The sequence below is a fragment of the Vipera berus genome, assembly GCF_964194415.1.
Source record: "Vipera berus genome assembly, chromosome: 17".
Taxonomy (NCBI): domain Eukaryota; kingdom Metazoa; phylum Chordata; class Lepidosauria; order Squamata; family Viperidae; genus Vipera; species Vipera berus.
In genome coordinates, this window is record NC_138220.1 from 5,297,635 (window position 1) to 5,316,061 (window position 18,427).

Here is an 18,427-nt window from a genome sequence, read left to right on the forward strand (position 1 = left end):
GCTTGCAGATGCGTCTTGACCTGCGAGAGGAAAGCAAAAGTGCTGAGGCCGGGATGGGGGTGGGGTTGAGGGGGTGTGGGGTTGAGGGAAAACCAACCCTAACCCACTGACCTGCACCCGGTCTTTTCGGAGGCCCAGGGGCCTGTTCCCTCCTCGGCTTAAACATGCCCGGCCTGGGGCTCCCACTCAGGTCAAGCAAAAGCAGAGCCTCTGCGGGGATGGGGGGGGGAAGGGCACCGTGCCCAGCTTGCACTGGGCCGCCGTAGGGCCATTTGGGGATAAAGTTTCCTGGCCAGCTCTCTCGGGCTGCAAATGCCCAGGCAACGTGCTCTCGAGAAGCCCTGCGCCCTCCTGGCGAGAGGCTGAAGGGATGCGCCACCCTCGCCAGCCTCCGTGCCCCTTCCTCTGCGGGCGGCGAAGGGGAAGCGCCCTGGTGCCCGCAGAAGCACCCTGGGGAGAGGGAACTAGTTCAAGGCCACCTCAAGAGACCGCAGCGGGGGGGGGGGGAGAGCCCTGGCTGTGCTGCTGAAGAAGAGGACCCCCGTGATGACCAAACCCCCTCCCCACTTGGGGCAGCCATGGCCTGCACGTCAGATGCTCAGAAGAGAGGGAATCACACAGAGACCCCGGCCCCACCTACCTCTACAAAGGGGGGGGGAACAATGGCCGAACAAGCCCAGGAACTGCCCAGGAGGGCCCCCCCCCAACACACAAGAGGCTTACCAAGTAGGCCGGGCTCCCGACAAAGGCCCCCAGCGCCCCGGCCACAGCTCCGGCTGCCAAAGTCCCTCCCGGCTGCTGGGTCAGGCCGATATCTTCAGCGTGGGAGTAGGCGCCGAATCGCACGCTGTTCATCAGCCCCTGGTAGAGCAGTCCGGCCGCCAGCCCCTTCTGCAGACCCCGGAGTCCATCGGCCCGGCTGACGGCCACCAAGGCCTGCAGCACCCCTCGGTAGTGCCGGCGGTACGAGCCCTGGCAACGCAGCTCTCCCTGCAGCTGCAGGCGGGTCTTCACCACCTCCAGCGGGTTGGTGAAGACGCAGGCCAGGCAGCAGGCCGCGGCACCCAGCACGAAATCCACCGGCGGGGAGACGGAGGGTGCCGCCGGCTGGCCGGGGGAGGGCTCCATGGGGGCGGCTGCCACCGGCTCAGGCGGAGAGACCGGACGCGAGGCCTCCCTAGCCGAGCGGGAGCCTTGCCAAGGCACGGGCCGGCTGTCATCGAGACCCCCGAGGGCCAGCCCGAGCCGCGCCAAGCCCCAGCCAGCATCGGCAGCCCTGGCTCTCTGCTCCAACCTCGGCTGCGCTTCCCTCCGGGTGAAACCCAAGCGGAGACAGCCTTTATTTACTGCCCCGCCAGGCAGTGGGCTGGGCAGGGGAGGGAAGCAGGTGGCTGCATGTAGGAGAAAGGTCACCCGGTCCTGGGCCCACCCACTGCGGCAAGGCCGCCTCCTTCCAGGTGTGGCTCCCAAACTTGCCGGCTCCACCCCCTCCTGGCTCAGGGGCTGTTCCTGGAAGCAGTTCCCCCCCCTCTCCCAGCCCTGAGGAGTGCCGGGATGGCTCTGCGGCCCATTGGGCTGGGCAGGGCTGGAACGCACACTTCTCCAGCAGGAGGGTCTGCTTGCTAAGAGCTGACCCCATGGGGGGTGCGGGGGTGTAACAAGCTAATTCGGGGGGGGGGGGTTGAAGTTGCGGAGGGCACAAAGGGCACCCCGAGCTTCTGACCTGCACAAGCCCAGCCCACGCAGGTCTGAGCCTCTGTGGGTCCAAGCCTTGCTGCGGGGTCACAAAAACCCAGCCAGGCTTCGGGGTCAGTGGCTCCGGCAGGGAGGACGTTGCAGGAGAAGGCCCAGGCTGCGGAAAACACCCCGTGAGGGCATCACAAAAGTGGGGCTCAGCCCCTCGAACTTCCCCAAGCTGGAGAAGCAGCCCCTTTTCCAAACCCGTGAGTGCCACCCCGCACCCCCCCCACCCCCCGCCTTGAGTTTGTGGGCACGAAGACCAACTTAAGAGGGACCTTGCGGGAATCGGCCGCTCTGCCTCTGGACCACAGCTGGGGCCGCGCGAGAGGCTTGGCCGGGGATGGTGGGCCAGGCTCTCAGGCATTCTCTGCAGGGCATGGGTGGGGGGAAGCGGATCGGAGGAACCGCGAGAGGAAGAGGCCGAAAAACGTTGGTCTTCGGAAGCCGCTTCCAGTAACACACACACACACACACACACACACACACACACACACACACACGGAGGAGCTCCTACCTATCTCTAGCGCTCGGTGGCGGGCCAAGCTGGCCGAGCCAGCGGGAGGTCTCCGGCCCCAGAGGAAGTCACGGGGAGGGGGAGCAAAGGGGAGGCAGCTGAGCAGGCAGGCAGGCCACAGTGCTGTGTTATTTCGCCAAGTTGCCTTTATTAGAAGGGTTGGCCGCGTGTATCCAGGCACACTGCGCCACAGAGGCCTCTCCTGGAAAAAAAAGGCCCCCGCGGGAACGCAATACGGTACATTGGCAGGGTCTCTCGTCTGTTAAAATTAAGAATCTAAAAATAAAAGCTTTTTTTTTAAAAAAAAAACCCTCCCCAAACCCTAGGCAACTATAACTACTCCTAGCCCGGCTGTTTGAAAAGGAGATAAAATATGCAACTAGAACCCAGACCCAACGGCCGGGGTTTGCCTGCGCACAGAAAGCCCCCCACCCCCTCAGCAGAAGGAACCCCCCCCCCCGAGCGGTGGGAGCCACTCACCTCCCCGGCCTCCTGCCCAATCCCCCCACCAGGGGCTCTGCTGCCACGGAGCAGGGCAGGGACAGCCCTGGCGATTTTTTCTGAGCTCGGGGGGGGGGGAAAGGATGGGGGGGGCACGGCAGGTAGCCGAGAAGGACAAACGGGGGATCAGGAAGTGCCGCATGACTAGTTGCAGGCCTTGAGCAAAAGTAATACATGCGGGGGGGCCGGGCCGAGGGGCGGGGGCTCTAGCATATAAATGACGGACAGTGGACAGCCCAACGACTCCATCTTGTGCAGACGCCCTCCCCACCGGCGCCCTCACCTCACCATTCTTGCCCACGGCTCTTCCTCCCTCTCCAGGACCCTTCCCCAGCTGGGAGAAGGCCCAGCGCTCCTGCTCCCGCTTCCCTCTTGTACCCGGAGTCCCTACTCAAGATGCAGCGCAGGCACACCGCCACCCTTGGCACAGACATGGCGTAACCATCAGCCCAACCAGCGCGCCGCAGTCAATAGCAGCAGTAGCCAACAGACGCCCCCGGATTGGGGGGGAAGGGGAGGGAGGGCTCGTGGAGTGTCTGAGCAAGCGAGGCCCACCCCTCCTGCCTCAAGTCCCCCCTCGTGCGCCCGCCGCGCTTCCGCCGTGTGGGATCGGGCCGTCCCCTTCGCCTCCTCGGAGGAGGCTAACACCACGGGTCCCGGGAAGCCCGGCCACGACACAGGCTGTCGCTGCGCTGCCACGTGCTGCGGATCAAGCTCAGCGCATCCTGGCATTTCTTCCGAAAGGAGCTGTCCTCGACGGGCTTGTGGGGGAGGTCCACCTGCGGCAGGGCGAGGCAAGGAGAGCCGTGAGGGGAAGGAGGAAGACAGGGCCGCCACCACCGCCTGAGTGGGGGTTTCCTGTCTGCAGAGCCAGGCTGCCCGCCATCAGACTGGCTAACCTGGTAGGTGATCTTCCACACAGCGTCCAGGACAAGCAGGAACCGCTCCAGTTCTGCCGGGCAGCTGAAATAGAGGACCCACGGGGGCAGGTACTGCTTCTGCTCCTGGGCAAACTCCTAAGAGCAAGAGAGGAACGCTGGGTGGGACCCTGGGCCTGCTAAGGCAGGGGGAGCCTTGCTTCACAAACTGCACCAGTCCCAAGGCAGCCCCTTTGTTCCGAGAGCCCAAGCCACCTGCTTCCTCCTCCTCCTCCTGTAAACTCACCAGAAGACAATATTCCCGTCCGGCTTCCGTGGAGACGGAAGCCACCTCTGCCAGCTCAGCAGTGGCCAGGGAGCGGAAGAAGCTGGTCTGGCAGTCCTCGTGGCAGGTGAACACTTTCTGCTCCGTCACCACCAGACAGCAGGGGACGCAGGGTGCGGGGGCCACACCCTGGGGGATGACCTGGGTGGGAAGCACAGGCAAACCCCCCTTTGGCCGGAGTTCCTCAGGGCGAGAGAGCTCTGCTCCTGACCCGCCCTTCCGGTCACCACCAGGATGTCAACGCTGCAAACATTGGACGTTTTTGCTCTGACAATGTAAGAGGCAGCCTTTTCCTTGAAACTGTTTTGCTTGGAGGGAGGGAGGGAGAATGCTAACTCGGTTGTTTTTAATAAGATGAGGAATGGCCGGGCTGCAGAAAGGAAGGGAAGCTCTGCATGTTAAACTAATTGGAGAATGTGATTTAGGACGTTTCAATTGAGGGAGGGAATTGCGTTTGATACGATGTGCTCAGGGGAGGAGAATTCAGATTCTGGCATCCATCCATGAGTGCCGATGCTCGGTTCTCGTTATTATGGACATTTTAGAATAAACAGTGCCTGAATGTTCTTTGATCTGTCTCATTAGTCGGAACCATGAGATAGGAAGCACAGGAGCTGCGGGGAGCCCGCTGTCCCCCGTGGTCCCAATCCCAAGGATGGCCTTACCCCTTGGGAGCCCGCCTGGCATAAGTACTGCATCCAGTCGGCCATTTCCTCTTCGTTTTCAGCACTCAGCTCCAAGGAAGGGCGGTCCGTCAAAACGACTTGGAAGGAGTGAGGTCGGTCCGTGGCGCTCGACCTTCGGCACCCGCCACACTGCTCCCCCCTGCAAGGGTCACAGTTTGTGTCAAATAAGGCTGAGGGGCCAGAACCGGAGGAAGGGGGGAGGGGCTAGGAGCCTGCCCCATCTGGGACTCACCCCATATTCACAGACAGCAGCAGGGTGACGTCTGTCCGGTCTGGATACTGATACAAGATGTTATTGCTGCAGAGGGAAGACAGAAGCCGCTGGTGGGAAAGGGCCCCTCCCAGTGCACAGCAGGGGGAACTTTGAATTAGCATATGAATACGCAATGGCTCAGTGGGTTAGGACGCTGAGCTTGTCGATCAGAAGGTCGGCAGTTTGGCGGGTCGAATCCCGAGTGCCGCATAGCAGAGCGAGCGCCTGTTACTCGTCCCAGCTTCTGCCAACCTAGCAGTTCGAAAGCACGTCAAAATGCAAGTAGAAAAACAGGGACCACTACGGTGGGAAGGTAACAGCGTTCCGTGCGCCTTTGGCGTCTAGTCATGCCGGCCACGTGACCACGGAGACGTCCTCGGACAAGCGCTGTGTCTTCGGCTTTGAAACGGAGATGAGGAACGGCCCCTAGAGTCGGAAACGACTAGCACGCGTGTGCGGGGGAACCTTTACCTTTAACTTTTATAATCTTTTCTATTTCTCCTTCACTATTCACCATTTCTGTTCGTTATCTTTATTCTTCTGACAGTTTTTACTTTGTTAAGAACGCCTTTAATAATGATAATGATAATAAAATAATAATAATAATAATAATAATAATAATAATAATAATAATAATAATAATAATAATAATAATAATAATATTTTTAAAAAAGGAACCAAAATCGAGCCAGCCCTCCTCCTGGCCCCGGCCACAGCCTCCTCACCTGAGCACCACAAAGCAAGGCTTCCAGACTTCCTTGCCCAAGTAGTTGGTCCCAGCCTTGTAACTCAGCACGCCTTCCTTAAGGATGGAGTTTTCGGCCGACACGTAGTCGGATGAAGCTGGGCTGGGGGTCTCATCCATGGGGTCTTCCCAGTGAACCAGGCCGTAGAAGTGGACCGTCACCTCTGAGATCTACCAAAGGCAGTCGGCCGCTTAGCCAGGCTCTCAGCCCCCCCAAAGCCCACCCCCACCCCGGCTTGGCCTTTGGCCCTCCCCCGAATGTCGGTCAGGAGAAAGGCACACACCTCCCGCTTGGACTCCTGGGCCACGAATTTGGCCAGGGCGAGTTTCTCCATGGTGGCGTCGGTCAGGATACTGGGGTACGGCGGCTCGCGGCAGCCTTTGATCATGGCGGACTTCAGCGAGGCCAAGAGGAACCTGCAGGGAGAGGGGCGTTAGGACCCCCCTGCCCAAACGCCGAAGGAGGGGGCCTGGATTGAGCACAGGGACTAAAAGGGAGACGGAAGAGACCACGTTAACTGGGGTGGGGGTGGAGAGGGTAGAAGACCCAATTATGAAGATTATTCCCCCCTGCAAAGAAGAACCCGACTAGTTGGCGTTCTCTGGGCAGCACCCTCGCCATCCCAGCAGCTGTTAGCTGGTGTGTGTGTGTGTGTGTGTGTAGACGAGGCCCGCCCAGCCCTTACTCAGTCAGGGTAGCGTCGGCTGTATCCAGCAGGAACTGCTTCCGACGGTTGGTGCAGACCAAGGTCACCGTCTGCTGATCCAGGCCCACCTGCCGGAAAAAAAAATGGAAGACCATGTTCTGTACCAGCCTGCTACCGGCCTTGCAGAAAGGCAACCCCTGTACAAACGGCAGAGGCTGGAGAGCGTCTGAGGCTGGAAGGCGTCTGCCAAGATTTATTACACAAACAACAGAACAAGAAACAAAACACTGGAACTGTGATCCTCAAACGGAGCGGTTGCTTTCAGCAACCAGCCCTTCCCCAAACACTCCCTTTATTAGAGTTCAGGGCGTGGCCTCCCTGTGCCTCCTTCCGAGGAGTCCCACAGCCTTCCTCTGCTTGTTCCTGCTTGACTGCCTCCTGCGTCGGGCGTCCTTGAACAGGGCCAGCTGTGGGTCATCATCATCCGCACTGTCGGGCTCGCGCAGCTGAGAAGAGGGCCCTGGCTGGGGGCTCTGCGAAGCCTCCAAGCCATCATCAGCAAGTTCGTCTTCAACACCCTCCTCCTCCCCCTCGTCTGAGTCATCCGAGACATCCGAGCCGGCTGCCGGACCCACAGGCTGACCCTGAATCACAACAGACCACCCTTGGCCTCTGGGAGGGGACTGTAAGTTAGGGGCCAAGGGCCCCTCAATTTAGGGCCACTGGTCTGGCCCAGAGAAAGAAGCCATTTGGAGGGATGCTCCCCGTGTTCCCGCAGAGAGCCCCCCCCGCCGCCACTCACGGAGACGTAGTCCAGCTCATTGTAGGACACAGCTTCCTCCACCAGGTAGGGCTTCTCAGCAGCTCCTGGGGGGGGTGGGAGAAGCAGGGCAGTGTGTCAGCCGCACAGGCAGGCTCTCCCCAAGGAGCCAGGGCTTGTTCCGAGGGGGCTTCCACCCCCAAGCAAGGCGGGGTCCGAGGTGGCGCCCAGAGGCAGGTGGCGGCCGAGAGGGCCTTCCTTCCGCGGCGGGGACGATACCTTTGCGGATGAGGTACATGTAACAGTCGGTCAACAGCAGGTAAAGCAGCTGGAGGTTCCCTTCCATGTGCCCTGTGCTCATCCGAATCATCTGTCGGGGGGGGGGAAGAGGCCTCCATTATTTGACCCACAGCCACGGGGATCCGAAGAGGGCTGCTTCCTTCTGAAGCCTCTGCTCCGAGGAGTGCCCGGGGGTGGGGGTGGGGAGGGAAAAACAGGCTCACAAGGGGCTCCCTTCAAGGCAGCCGGACGTACCCGGAAGAGCTGTTCCTCGTTCTCCCGAAAGACGTGGATCATCAGGAGCAACAAGTGATTGTTGTCCACCCTGTGGGGAGGAGAAGGCCCGGCCGAGGGTCAGGAGGAGGAGGAGGAGGAGGAGGAGGGAGAGACAGCTGGTCCCCCCCCCCCTTCCCATTGCGAGGTGGCTTTCTCCAAGGAAGAAAGCACGGAACTGCGGGAATCGGCAGGAAAGGAGAAAGCAATCCGGGGCCAACTATTTTTTTTATTTATTTATTTTAATTCCATTTATATCCCGCCCTTCTCCGAAGACTCAGGGCGGCTTACAAGCTTAGCAGTAGCCTTCATTCTATGTATATGCCTGCTGATTAGGGCTTTCATACACCCCCCAAGCGGCATTATTACAAAGTCAGCTTAATTGCCCCCTGTATTGCCCCCTGTATCTAGGGACGTCTCTTTACGTTCTTGAAATGCCAGGACTTTATAAAGTAGAATATTGTTAGCTCAGGGTTGAAATCAGTGTGTGTGTGTGTGTGTGTCTTGGTGCTCTCTGAGCTGGGTGGTTTTCTGGCAGATGTTTCATGACCCCCAAGTAGGCTACATCATCATCATCATCATCATGTTGGAAGGGACCTTGGAGGTCATCTAGTCCAACCCCCTGCTCAGGCAGGAAACCCTATATACCATTTCAGACAAGTGGCTGTCCAGTCTCTTCTTAAAAACTTCCAGTGTTGGAGCATCCACAGCTTCTGATGATGCCATAGCACTGGGGATGTTACCTAGTTTGGTTCATGAAACGTCTGCGAGAAAACCACCCGGCTCAGAGAGCAACAAGGACCCCACGCTCCTCTTCCTCCTCCTCTGCAAACCCCCCTCCCTTCTAGCACTGATGATGTTACCTAGCTGGGTCACGAAACGTCTGCGAGAAAACCACCCGGCTCAGAGAGCAACAAGGACCCCACGCTCCTCTTCCTCCTCTTCTTCCTCCTCTGCAAACCCCCCTCCCTTCTAGCACTGATGATGTTACCTAGCTGGGTCACGAAACGTCTGCGAGAAAACCACCCGGCTCAAAGAGCACCTCAATACAAGGACTGGAGGGCGAAGGGTGGTGAAGCGGCGAGGAGGAGGAGGAGGAGGAGGCAGGGACTGTCCAACGGAAGCTCAAAGTGCCCCCCCCCCAAGCCTCCTAACAGTTTCTTAGTACACGCCGGGTGGGATGCCGCCACAATGGTGCGAAGCCCCAACTTCCGCTGTCCACCGGATGCCGGAAACGTGGAAGAGGCCGGAGGCGAGAGGGCTGGTCGAGGGCTACGTCCCTCAGGTGGAGGCCCGGCCAGAGGGAGAAACCAGCCCTTACCTGAACTCCGAGGGGTGGGCAGCCTCGGAGGGACTGCCCTGCCCCTCCTCCACCCCGGAGTCCTCGGCGCTGCTGGGTGAAGGGCTCGCCCGATCCTCCTTCAGCCTGCCGAGGGTCACCGTGCTGGCCATCTCCACCGCGTCTCCCGGTGAGCCGGCTACGGCTGACCCAGCTGCCTCGCCCTCTTCTCCTCCTCCTCCTGCTTCTTCCTCTTCTCCAGGAGCTTCAGGGCCACCAGGAACATCTGGCGGTTGACCTTCCCCTGTAGGGTCATGGTGCCCACCACTTGGTCCAGGAGTGTTTGGACTCTCAACGGTAAAGCGGTAGAAGTCCATGGGGGCCGGCAGCCCCTGACCAAAGCCGCCAAGGGGTGGCCCTTCCGAGGGGGGGGCGTCCCTTGGCAAGTCGGTCCGAAAGGACTGGTCCAGGGGGGGCTCCAGGCTGCGGCTCCACCCGTCGGTCACCTCCAGCGAGTCGACCACCTTGCTGAGGGCCTGCCCCACCTGCTCCATGGCCGTGTCCTTCATTGCGGGGATCCGGAGGCCCAGCTGGCAGAGGGCCGGCTCCTCGGTGCTGGCCGCAAAGTCGGACTCCGGGGCGGCCCGTGGCTTCCTGACCTCCTTGCCCGCTGCCTGAGCCGGAGCAGCGAGGGATGGGACAGCGGCCTCCTCCGACTTCACTTTCTTCTTCTTGACCGTCTTCTTCTTCTTGGCCAGCCTGCGCGATGGAGAAGACGTGCCGGTTAGAAAAGGGTCGTTTTAAACTGGCATCCCTGACGCTCTTGGAAAACTGCCGCAAAGGCCGATGTTCGACTGTCTTATTTGTTAACGGCGACGAGAACGGCCTTTGCTTCATGTGGGAAAACGTTTATTTGCCGGAGGAAGAGAGGAGGGAATCGGAGGGCGTAATATTGGATTTAATTTGAAGCAGCTTGTGCGCGCCCCGGAATTACTGGCCCAGTCAACGCGTCGTTTGTTAAGCACTTGATTGCAAAAGTAGAAAATTAATCCAACATTTATATACCAAAAAAAAACAACAACAGAGGGGTGATGGGGGGGGGGGCGCAAGCGAGTTCTCTGGCTGTGGGGCAGCTGCAAACCAGGCAGACGGCAGGCTTGCTCAGAAACTCAAGGATGGGTGGACACCTGACCCCACTCCGGAGTCTCAAGCTGGACCGGGCCTGAGCGGCCACTAAGCCCAGATTTCTTCTTCCAACCCCACAGCCTCCCACTTCAGTGTCCCTCAGGGGAAGGAGGGTTCCCTGATGCCCAGACTCGGGGAAAACCATTCCCACTGCGGGAGAGGAGTGGTCCACGGGCAGAGACGAGAGCCAGACGGGGCCAAGCAATCGGGGAACGCTTCCCCCATGGCACAAACCTGATAACTTCCAGCTCCGTGCAACCCTCGGATTGATCGGTGCCTTCGGGCACGAGGTTCGCCTGCAGCGAGGCAGCGTGGGCCGGGGTGCTCTCGGCGGAGGAGGGCCCGTCCACCTTGCCGTCGAAAGGGTTGTAGCGCTGGGTGGGGCTTTTGGCCGAAGCGCGGCTGCCGTTCAGCTCGGAGGCCACGGAGCGTGGGCAGCTGAGCGTGTCGGTCAGGTCTCCTTCTGGAAATGGGGGAGGAGAGGGGAAAGTCAGCCATGTCCCCGTTCAGAAGGCGTGCCCCCAGGCGGGCACGTCGGGGTCAAGAAATTCAGGCCTTCTCACAGCTGGCAGAGGAGAAGGAAGAGCAGCTCCTTCAGCCCGCAGAATTCCTGCCCATCCTCGCCGCCTGCCCACAGCTGCAACTTCGCAGCTCCTGGCTTGGGAATTCACCCCCTCTGGCCTCTTGACGCTTTGCCCCACAGACTACGCACAAAGGGGGACGTCCCCAGCCCAGACCCACCAGGGGCTCCCAGTCTCTGCCGGACCCCACAGAGCCCCCCCCCCTTGACGTAGCCCTACAGAACGGCAGGAACTGGCCCGCCTCGGCCGAAGGGAGAGCGGAAAAGCGACGCTGAGTCTTTTGTCAGTTTTACAAGTGGGGAAGCATCCCGGGGGGGGGCGGGGGGGCGGAATCAGGAGGCAAGCTCTACTAGGTCTTCAACTACTCCTCTTGCCAAATTCCCTCTCTCCACCAGGCCTTCAATCATGAATTGCAGGAGACGGCGCAACCTGAGCGGTGGTTTAACTTTCCGCTTCTTTCACTGCCCTCCAAGATCCCTCCGCCGGCCGAGGGACTTACACAACAGTGAAATGAGCCACAGCTGAGTTAGGAGCCCCGGAGCCCACCCACCCACCCACCCACCCACCCACCCTCCGTCTTAAGGGGCGCAGCAGGGCAAAAAGCTGAGAGAGGCAAGGACAGAGAAAGGGCTGCAGCCGTGGCCACCACCGCTAGCGGGACCCTGCTTGCAAAAGAGAGGCTGTTGGGAGAAGCAACCGTGGTTACGAAATCAGGTGGGGCTTGTGTCCATTCCCCCCACCCCCTCTGTCCCCCCACCCCACCCATGCACTGACAGGAGAAAGAAAGAGGTTAGGAAGAGGGCACCGGCACATAAGCACTCGTGTCCGCATGGAGACCTTGGGGAGCTTGTTAATGTGCAAACCAGGAAGGCTGACGCTTCATGCCGGGAGTCGGAAGCCACAAAACGGGAGGGAGGAAGGGGGTTAGCAGCCCAGAAGGACCCGGAGAACCGTTTAGGCAGGCGGAGGCCGTGGGACCAGGCAGCAGGTGCCCTGGGCTGAGGGCGCCAGTGAAGCTGGCAAGACCCAGCCACCAAAGCCCCCTGCCGGTATTAAGAGACCCGTGGCCCAGCATGCAAGAAGCGCTGGGGCAGAGGGAGAGCAGCGCGCAGGGGTGGGTGGGGGGTGGGGGGGACGACTGGAAAACCAGGCGAGCTGGTCCCACCTTCCCATGCTGTGGTAGGCATGGACGGTACGGCAGGGAAGACTTCTCCAAAATCATAATCTATAAAACGAGGGATAAAGAGGAGGGTTAGAAATGGAGGAATCTGGCGGCGGGGGGGGGGGAGGAAGAGCAGGGAAGAGGCGCAGAATCCCCTCTCGGAGATCGTGATCGACTGTGGGGGGGGAGGGAAGGGGAGGGGAGGGAGGAAACGGAGCAGGACAAGGGCAGGGCGGGAGGACCCAATCTCAGCTCGGGCTGCAGGGCCGGGCTCAGTTCCGAATCCCGCTCAAGGATCGCATTAACCCGAAGGTTTAAAAAAAAACCAAAACAGGTAATTATCGGGAAGGGAGCCTTTCTCTTTGGGATTTCCATTTACAGGGATCCCGCTGGGGGCAGAGCAGCTGGGGCTGGGGGGTGGGGTTGGGGTGGGTGGGAAGGAAAGGGCCGATTCAGGATCAAAAATCCAAACGCGCCGACCGTAGGGATCAAGGGAGGCCAGCTCTGCAACGGGGCAGCCCAGAAGCACCTCAAAACACTAGCCCGGTCTGGAGATGACCGAGGGCTCCTCACCACCCCCAGGGCCTGACCCCCCCTCCCCCCACCCACCCCAGATGCCTGAGGGGCTTTGGAGACGCCGGAGATGGGAGTCTGCAGCTTGACCGGATGCTCGCCTGGCCCAAGAAGAACTGCCCCCAGTCCCGTCCTGACCCTCCGTTCCCTTTCACCTTGCCCACGGGCGGGACAGGCTGGGCCGCAGCCCTCAGTCGTCCGTCTCCCCCCCCCCCCGGCCCGGCAGCACTCCCTGGAGCCAGGAGGTCGCCACGTGGTCCTGGGTCTGCTGCCCCCCACTTACCCTCGCTGGAGGGGGCGATGGCGCTGTCATCCCACTCCAGGTTGGTGGATGTCACCGAGTTGAAGGAGTTGAGGGAGAGGCTGTCCGACCCGTGGACGGAGCTGGGCAGGCGGTCCTCAAAGTCAAGCAAGAACTGGGGCTTGTAGTAATCCGGCATGTAGGGGGCCAAGTCCAGGTAAGGGGCATCCTGGAAAAGCAGGAGAGCGTTAGGCCCAAGAATTCCCTTCTCTCTCTCTCTCTCTCTCTCTCTCTCTCTCTCTCTCTCTCTCTCTCTCCCTCTCTCTCTCCTCTCTCTCCCTCTCTCCTCCCTTTCTCCTCTCTCTCTCTCTGTCCTCTCCTCTCTTCTCTTTCTCTCCTCTCCCTCTCCTCCCTTTCTCCTTTCTCGCTCTCTCTCTCTCTCGTCCTCTCCTCTCCTTTCTCTCTCCTCTCTCCCACTCCTCCCTTTCTCCTTTCTCTCTCTCTCCTTTCTCTCCTCTCCCTCTCCTCCCTTTCTCCTCTCTCTCTCTGTCTCCCTCTCTCTCTGTCCTCCATCTTCTTTCTCTCCCCCTCTCCTCCCTTTCTCCTCTCTCTCTCCCTCTCTCTCTGTCCTCTCCTCTCTTCTCTTTCTCTCCTCTCTCCCTCTCCTCCCTTTCTCTCTCTCTCTCTCTCTCTTTCTCTCTCTCCCCACCTCTCTCTCCCTCTCTCTCCCTCTCTCTCTCTCTCTCTTCGGGGATTTGGCCCATCGGTGGAGAAGAATCCTTCTGGCCTGGGAGAGCAGCCGCCTTGGTACGCAACAGGGACCTCTGGAAGGCAGCCCAGGGGAGGAAGAAGGGGAAAGCCAGCTGACTCACCAGGTCCAGGTCAAATCGGATGAACTCCAGGCCCGCCACCAGGGTGAGGAAGAGGGTCAGGTGGTCGTGGCTGCAGACCAGGGCGTTTCTGTGGGATGGAAACGCCACAGCTCAGGAGCCACGCAAGCCAAGGCAGTCCCGAGGAGTGGCTCCTCCTAGCCTGGCTGGGAAAGAAACCTGCCTGTCCGTCTGTCCCGGGGGGGGGGGGGGCGCTCAGTCCACTCCCACCCTGCAGGCAGAAGCTCTCCTGCCACGTTACGTCTGCTTGCACCAAGCCGGCCTTCGGAACTAACTCCCGAAGCTTGGAGCTGCTGGCAGAGGTGAGGAAGCCCCAAAGCAACCAACCGGGTCGTCGGGGAGGGGGCAACCGAAAAGGCCAGGGGAGAAGAGCAGCTGTGAAAAAGGGGGCCTTCCTTGCGCTGACCTGCATTAAGCCTGGCCGGCGACCCCCTCTGGGAACAGCAGGCTTGGAGGAAAAGCTGCAAAGGCCCCCTTTTTTCGGGGGGGGGGAGGAGACCCTTCCCCTCCCCCTCCATTTCCCGCAGTGCCGGCCCTTACTTGACATAGTGCTTATGCAGCAGCGGAAGGTTTTCCTGGAAGAGGCGGAGGTAGCTTTCCAGAGAATTCTCGTTCAGGGCCAGGTACAGCCACGCGCGGCCTGCAAGAGGGAGAGACCGCCTTGCAGGACCTGCTGGTTGTCAGGGGTCAAAGGCCCTCTGCCCGGAGTTGTTCCAGCCGGCCGGGACCTTCTCAACGGCGGTCCAGGTGGAAGCCACATCTCTCGATGCCCAAACCCCGGGCTGCAAGTGGGCGGGTGGCAGGGAGGTGCCTCGAAAGCCTTCGAGTGCCAAACTGGGTGCTTGTCCGTCTCTGGGCCCAAAGCGGGGAGCGATCTAGTTCCCAGCCTTCCAACAGGAAGGACTGGGAGCTCAGAAGCCTCCGTAAACGGGTACCTGCGCGTCCGCAGGGGCGGGCAGACGCCCCTGGAGGGGGGGGTTTCCTAGCGCCCGCCCAGCGTTCTGTGGCCCGGGCCGCACGGGGTTGGCCAAAGCAGCGGGGCGGAGACTTACTGCGCCCCAAGTTGGTGGTCACGTGCTCCAGCAGCTCAATCTGTTCGATGGCCTCTCGGCGGGTGAAGTGGACCACCAGGACCCAGTAGCCCGAAGGAAGGTCCTGCAGCCTGCCGAGGAGAAGGAAAAATCAGAGAGCTGTTTTTCTTCAGGTTCCCCGGCGCAAGACAGCTCACGAAGGCCCTGCCTCTGCCGCCTGGGGGGAGGAGGCGGGGGCACGCTTGCCATCACATCCCTCTTCACAAGTGGGCTCCACTGTGCCACACAGACCCAGGAGACACCGCGAGAGCGGGTTGAGGATCAGACCCTCTTCCAGGCCACCCTGCAGCAAGGAGCCAGCTGCTTGCCCCAAGGAAGGGAGGAAGGGCCCAAACCCGAAGCCCTTGGGGTGCGGGCCCCGTCCCCCCCCCCGCCCTGCTTGTGGCTCCCTCCAGGGGAAAGCGAGGGCTGCGCGGAGGCCCCTTACCCGTAAAGCAGGGCGTGATCCAGGTGTTCGCAGAGACGCTGCAGGACCGTGTCGTGGTTTCGGATGGCTGGTGTCTCGTCCTCGCAGGCGGCAAAGTAGCTCTGCAGCTGGAGAGACGAGCACATCTGGTGAGGGAGCCCCAGGCCGTGCTGCTGGCCGTCATCCACGCGGTTACCGCACGCGGCAGCCCCCTTCAGAGTTTCGGGAGGGAAAAGCTGAAAAAAGCCCATTCTTCCACTGTCTCTCTGCCTAGGGCAGGGGTAGGCAACCTCGGCTCTTTTATGACTCATGGACTCCAACTCCCAGAATTCCTGAGTCAGTAGCTGACTCAGGAATTCTGGGAGTTGAAGTACATGAGTCATAAAAGAGCCGAGGTTGCCTACCCCTGGCCTAGGGTTAATGAAGAGAAGTCCGCCTGCCTCCGGTTCGGGTGGCGGGGCCCAATCGGCATCTTTGCAACTCTCTTGGCAAGTTCTTCAAAGCCACTTGTAAAAGCACAGCAGGGCCGAGGCCCACACAACGCCACAAGGTTATCCTCAACTTACAACGTTTAGCGATCAGAGTTACGCCGCCGGCGGGCAGAGCAACGTACGACCGGTTCTCGCCCTTACGACCCCGACCGCTGTAGCCTCCGCACGGTCCCGTGATCTAAAATTCAGGCGCTGACTCACGTTTATGACGGCTGCAGTGTCCCCGGGGGAACAAGGAGAGCAGCTTCCCAGGCCAGGATTCCCAGCCACACCTTTACATGTCTCGGCTAGGCCCGAGTGGGAGTGACAGCCAAGTCTGGGGATGCTTCAGCTCCGGAGAGAATCGCGGGGGTGCCCGGGGCAGGAGAGCAGCCAGACTCTCCATGAGGCACACCTCAAATGGCACCAGGACAAAGGACTCAGCCACCCACAGCACTCTTTAGATGCTGGGTGTGTGTGTGTGTGTGTGTGTGTGTCTGTGTGTGAAGGCTCTGATCCTGCCTATCGAGAACATCTCTGGGCTGCAGGCCGTCAGGGCAAGCACCACAGGAGGCAACAGCCTGGAAGCCATCACGCATCTCCTTAACAGACAAAATGGCAAAAAGTCCAGACTCTTTGCCTAAGATGCTCAGCTGGAGGGATGCGGGGCTGCTCTAAGGCAGAGGCCCCCAACCTTTCGGGCACCAGGGACCGGTTCCGTGGAGAGAGGTTTTTTTTCCGTGGACCGGAGGGTGCCTGGTTTTGCGTGGTGCCTGCATCCCGCGGATGGGGGCTTTGTTTGTTTGTGCGGACCGGTCGCTGGCATGCCGCGTGGCCCGGTACCGGTCCAGGGATTGGAGAGCCCTGCGCTAGTCCTATCAACCGAAAGCAATCCAGTTGCTGCAGAAGTGACACACGCAGCAAACGGCGCTGGGGAAACGTTCAGGAGGGTCACTCGGCCGCTGCTTCCGTGGCTCTTGCGCACGTCTGAGGAGATGAAAGCCGCGATTTAGGACACCTCAGATCTATGCGGAGGCCTCACAAGTTGGACATCTGAGAAAACTTTTGGCAGGCAGGCACCTCTTTGAATGCCTGTTCCGCACAGCAACGTCATCGAAAATGGCCGAAAGCCTATCAGGGTCGAAGAAAGAGAGAGGCGCCGACGATTCAGATCCATTGTTGCATCAGCAGAACAGGTCCAGGGGTAGGCGACCTTGGCTCTTTAATGACTCGCGGACTTCAACTCCCAGAATTCCTGAGGCAGCGTGAGGGGAACTTTGGCCCCTTCGTGACTCGTGGACTTCAACTCCCAGAATTCCTGAGCCAGCGTGAGGGAAACCTTGGCCCCTTTGTGACTCGCAGACTTCAACTCCCAGAATTCCTGAGCCAGCGTGAGGGAAACTTTGGCTCCTTCGTGACTCGCGGACTTCAACTCCCAGAATTCCTGAGCCAGCAGGGAAACTTTGGCTCCTTCATGACTCGCGGACTTCAACTCCCAGAGTTCCTGAGCCAGCGTGAGGGGAAACTTTGTCTCCTTCATGACTCGCGGACTTCAACTCCCAGAATTCCTGAGCCAGCGTGAGGGAAACTTTGGCCCCTTCGTGACTCGTGGACTTCAACTCCCAGAATTCCTGAGCCAGCGTGGCTCAGCATGGAAGTCTCTCCCTTTCCTGGCTCAGGAATTCTGGGAGTTGAAGTCCCCGAGCCATAAAAGAGCCAAGGTTGCCTATGCCTGGACCTAGGACCAACAACTCAGTGGCTGCCCAAGGATAAGGCTGTCCAACAGACTGACCCCACAACTAGCAGTAAAAGTAAGTGTCTTACCAGGCATCTCCTGGTACTGATTCACCTTGGTTGACAGACTGGATTCTGGGCCCCCCCCGCCCCCCCAATTAAGACTATCAGGAAAGCTGGCTTAGCAGATGAAGCCAGAGTTCACTCAGCTGCTCTAGTTAGCCGGCTACATAAAATCTCTTGGACGGGCAAAACAAAAGTGGCAACTGCCCCAATTCATCTGCTACGGGACAAGCATCATTAGAAATAGGTTTCCGGGGGTGGGTGGGAGACTTAACTGGCTCTTATGCCACTGAATACACACTTGTTGAGACAGCCTGCAGCAATTAGGCATCTGGAGAAATGTGGTTTTATGCCACACAAAGAAGGTTGGGGAGTGAATGGAAAAGGTGTAGTGGCGGCAAATTCAGCTTTGGGGATTTCAGCATGTACAGATTTTGCTGCTAATTCTCCTAACCCTCTGCTGGCCAGGGATGAGGCTAAACAAAGGCATCTGTCTTAAGACGTTAGGCTCTGGTTCTGAGCTTTTACTGGTCAGGGTTTGCGCTTTTATCTGCCGGCGGATTCTTTCGTTCAGCTTCCTCCTGCGAACGAACGGTTTCCGAGGGCCGACAAATTGATGCGATCGTTTTTTCAAAACCCGCATCGTTGAATCACTCAAGAGGACGTTAAGCTCTAACTACACGGAATAAAGCAACGTCAACTAGCAGCCTCAAGCCAGCCGGTCAAAAATTCTTGTCAATGTTTCCAGCTCGCTTGGGGAAAACGTTGATTAGCCGCCGCGTTTAGGAATAAGCAAGCGCGGTTTGCCTGCTCTGACGCCAGCCTTCAGCCGTTGCGCTGCTGAGTGCTGAAGCTGAATCGGCACCAATACAGCACACCCGATTTTGGGAGGTTTTCGGGTAGCAGGTCGTTACCGTGATCTCAGAAGCGACCAAGCAGAGCACATCCCTTTCCAAGAGACTGTTCGGTTAGTATTTATGCACGATGCAAAACAAAGCACTCCAAACCCTTTTCCTGCAGGGCCAATTTCAGTGCAAGAAAAGCCAAACCAGCCTAGCAAAGCAATACTTTCGACGGCTTTTTAAATTTAGACCTTTCGCCTGCCCCGGTATCAAAATGACGTTAGCCACTCTTCTGGATTTTCTCTGCAC

General features: G+C 59.5%; 2 protein-coding genes across 6 annotated transcripts in view; both read right to left on the reverse strand.

Moving 5' to 3' along the window:
• The window catches only part of SLC25A34 (solute carrier family 25 member 34), a 3,830-nt gene extending 1,938 nt beyond the window's left edge, over positions 1–1,892 (reverse strand). The window contains exons 1-2 of one of the 2 annotated variants that reach the window (XM_081341192.1): positions 724–1,892; positions 1–20 (exon numbers count right to left, since the gene is read on the reverse strand). The exon at positions 1–20 is cut by the window's left edge and continues 46 nt beyond it. In XM_081341192.1, the coding sequence (XP_081197318.1) occupies positions 1–20; positions 724–1,128 (425 nt within the window). In that variant the 5' untranslated portion in view covers positions 1,129–1,892. The remainder of the gene's footprint in view (positions 21–723) is intronic. The other variant, XM_081341191.1, reaches the window with a different exon arrangement.
• A 79-nt stretch (positions 1,893–1,971) lies between these two features.
• PLEKHM2 (pleckstrin homology and RUN domain containing M2) overlaps positions 1,972–18,427 on the reverse strand; it is a 17,170-nt gene continuing 714 nt past the window's right edge. Inside the window, exons 2-20 of one of the 4 annotated variants that reach the window (XM_081341187.1) lie at positions 15,031–15,137; positions 14,565–14,674; positions 14,053–14,152; positions 13,495–13,582; positions 12,665–12,851; positions 11,812–11,871; positions 10,300–10,528; positions 8,923–9,639; positions 7,584–7,653; positions 7,329–7,419; positions 7,092–7,156; positions 6,329–6,417; positions 5,927–6,059; positions 5,623–5,813; positions 4,877–4,942; positions 4,624–4,783; positions 3,920–4,099; positions 3,655–3,718; positions 1,974–3,534 (exon numbers count right to left, since the gene is read on the reverse strand). In XM_081341187.1, the coding sequence (XP_081197313.1) occupies positions 3,200–3,534; positions 3,655–3,718; positions 3,920–4,099; positions 4,624–4,783; positions 4,877–4,942; positions 5,623–5,813; positions 5,927–6,059; positions 6,329–6,417; positions 7,092–7,156; positions 7,329–7,419; positions 7,584–7,653; positions 8,923–9,639; positions 10,300–10,528; positions 11,812–11,871; positions 12,665–12,851; positions 13,495–13,582; positions 14,053–14,152; positions 14,565–14,674; positions 15,031–15,137 (3,042 nt within the window). In that variant the 3' untranslated portion in view covers positions 1,974–3,199. Of the gene's footprint in view, positions 3,535–3,654; positions 3,772–3,919; positions 4,100–4,623; positions 4,784–4,876; positions 4,943–5,622; positions 5,814–5,926; positions 6,060–6,328; positions 6,418–7,091; positions 7,157–7,328; positions 7,420–7,583; positions 7,654–8,922; positions 9,640–10,299; positions 10,529–11,811; positions 11,872–12,664; positions 12,852–13,494; positions 13,583–14,052; positions 14,153–14,564; positions 14,675–15,030; positions 15,138–18,427 lie in introns of all 4 variants that reach the window. The other 3 variants (XM_081341189.1, XM_081341188.1, XM_081341190.1) reach the window with 3 other exon arrangements.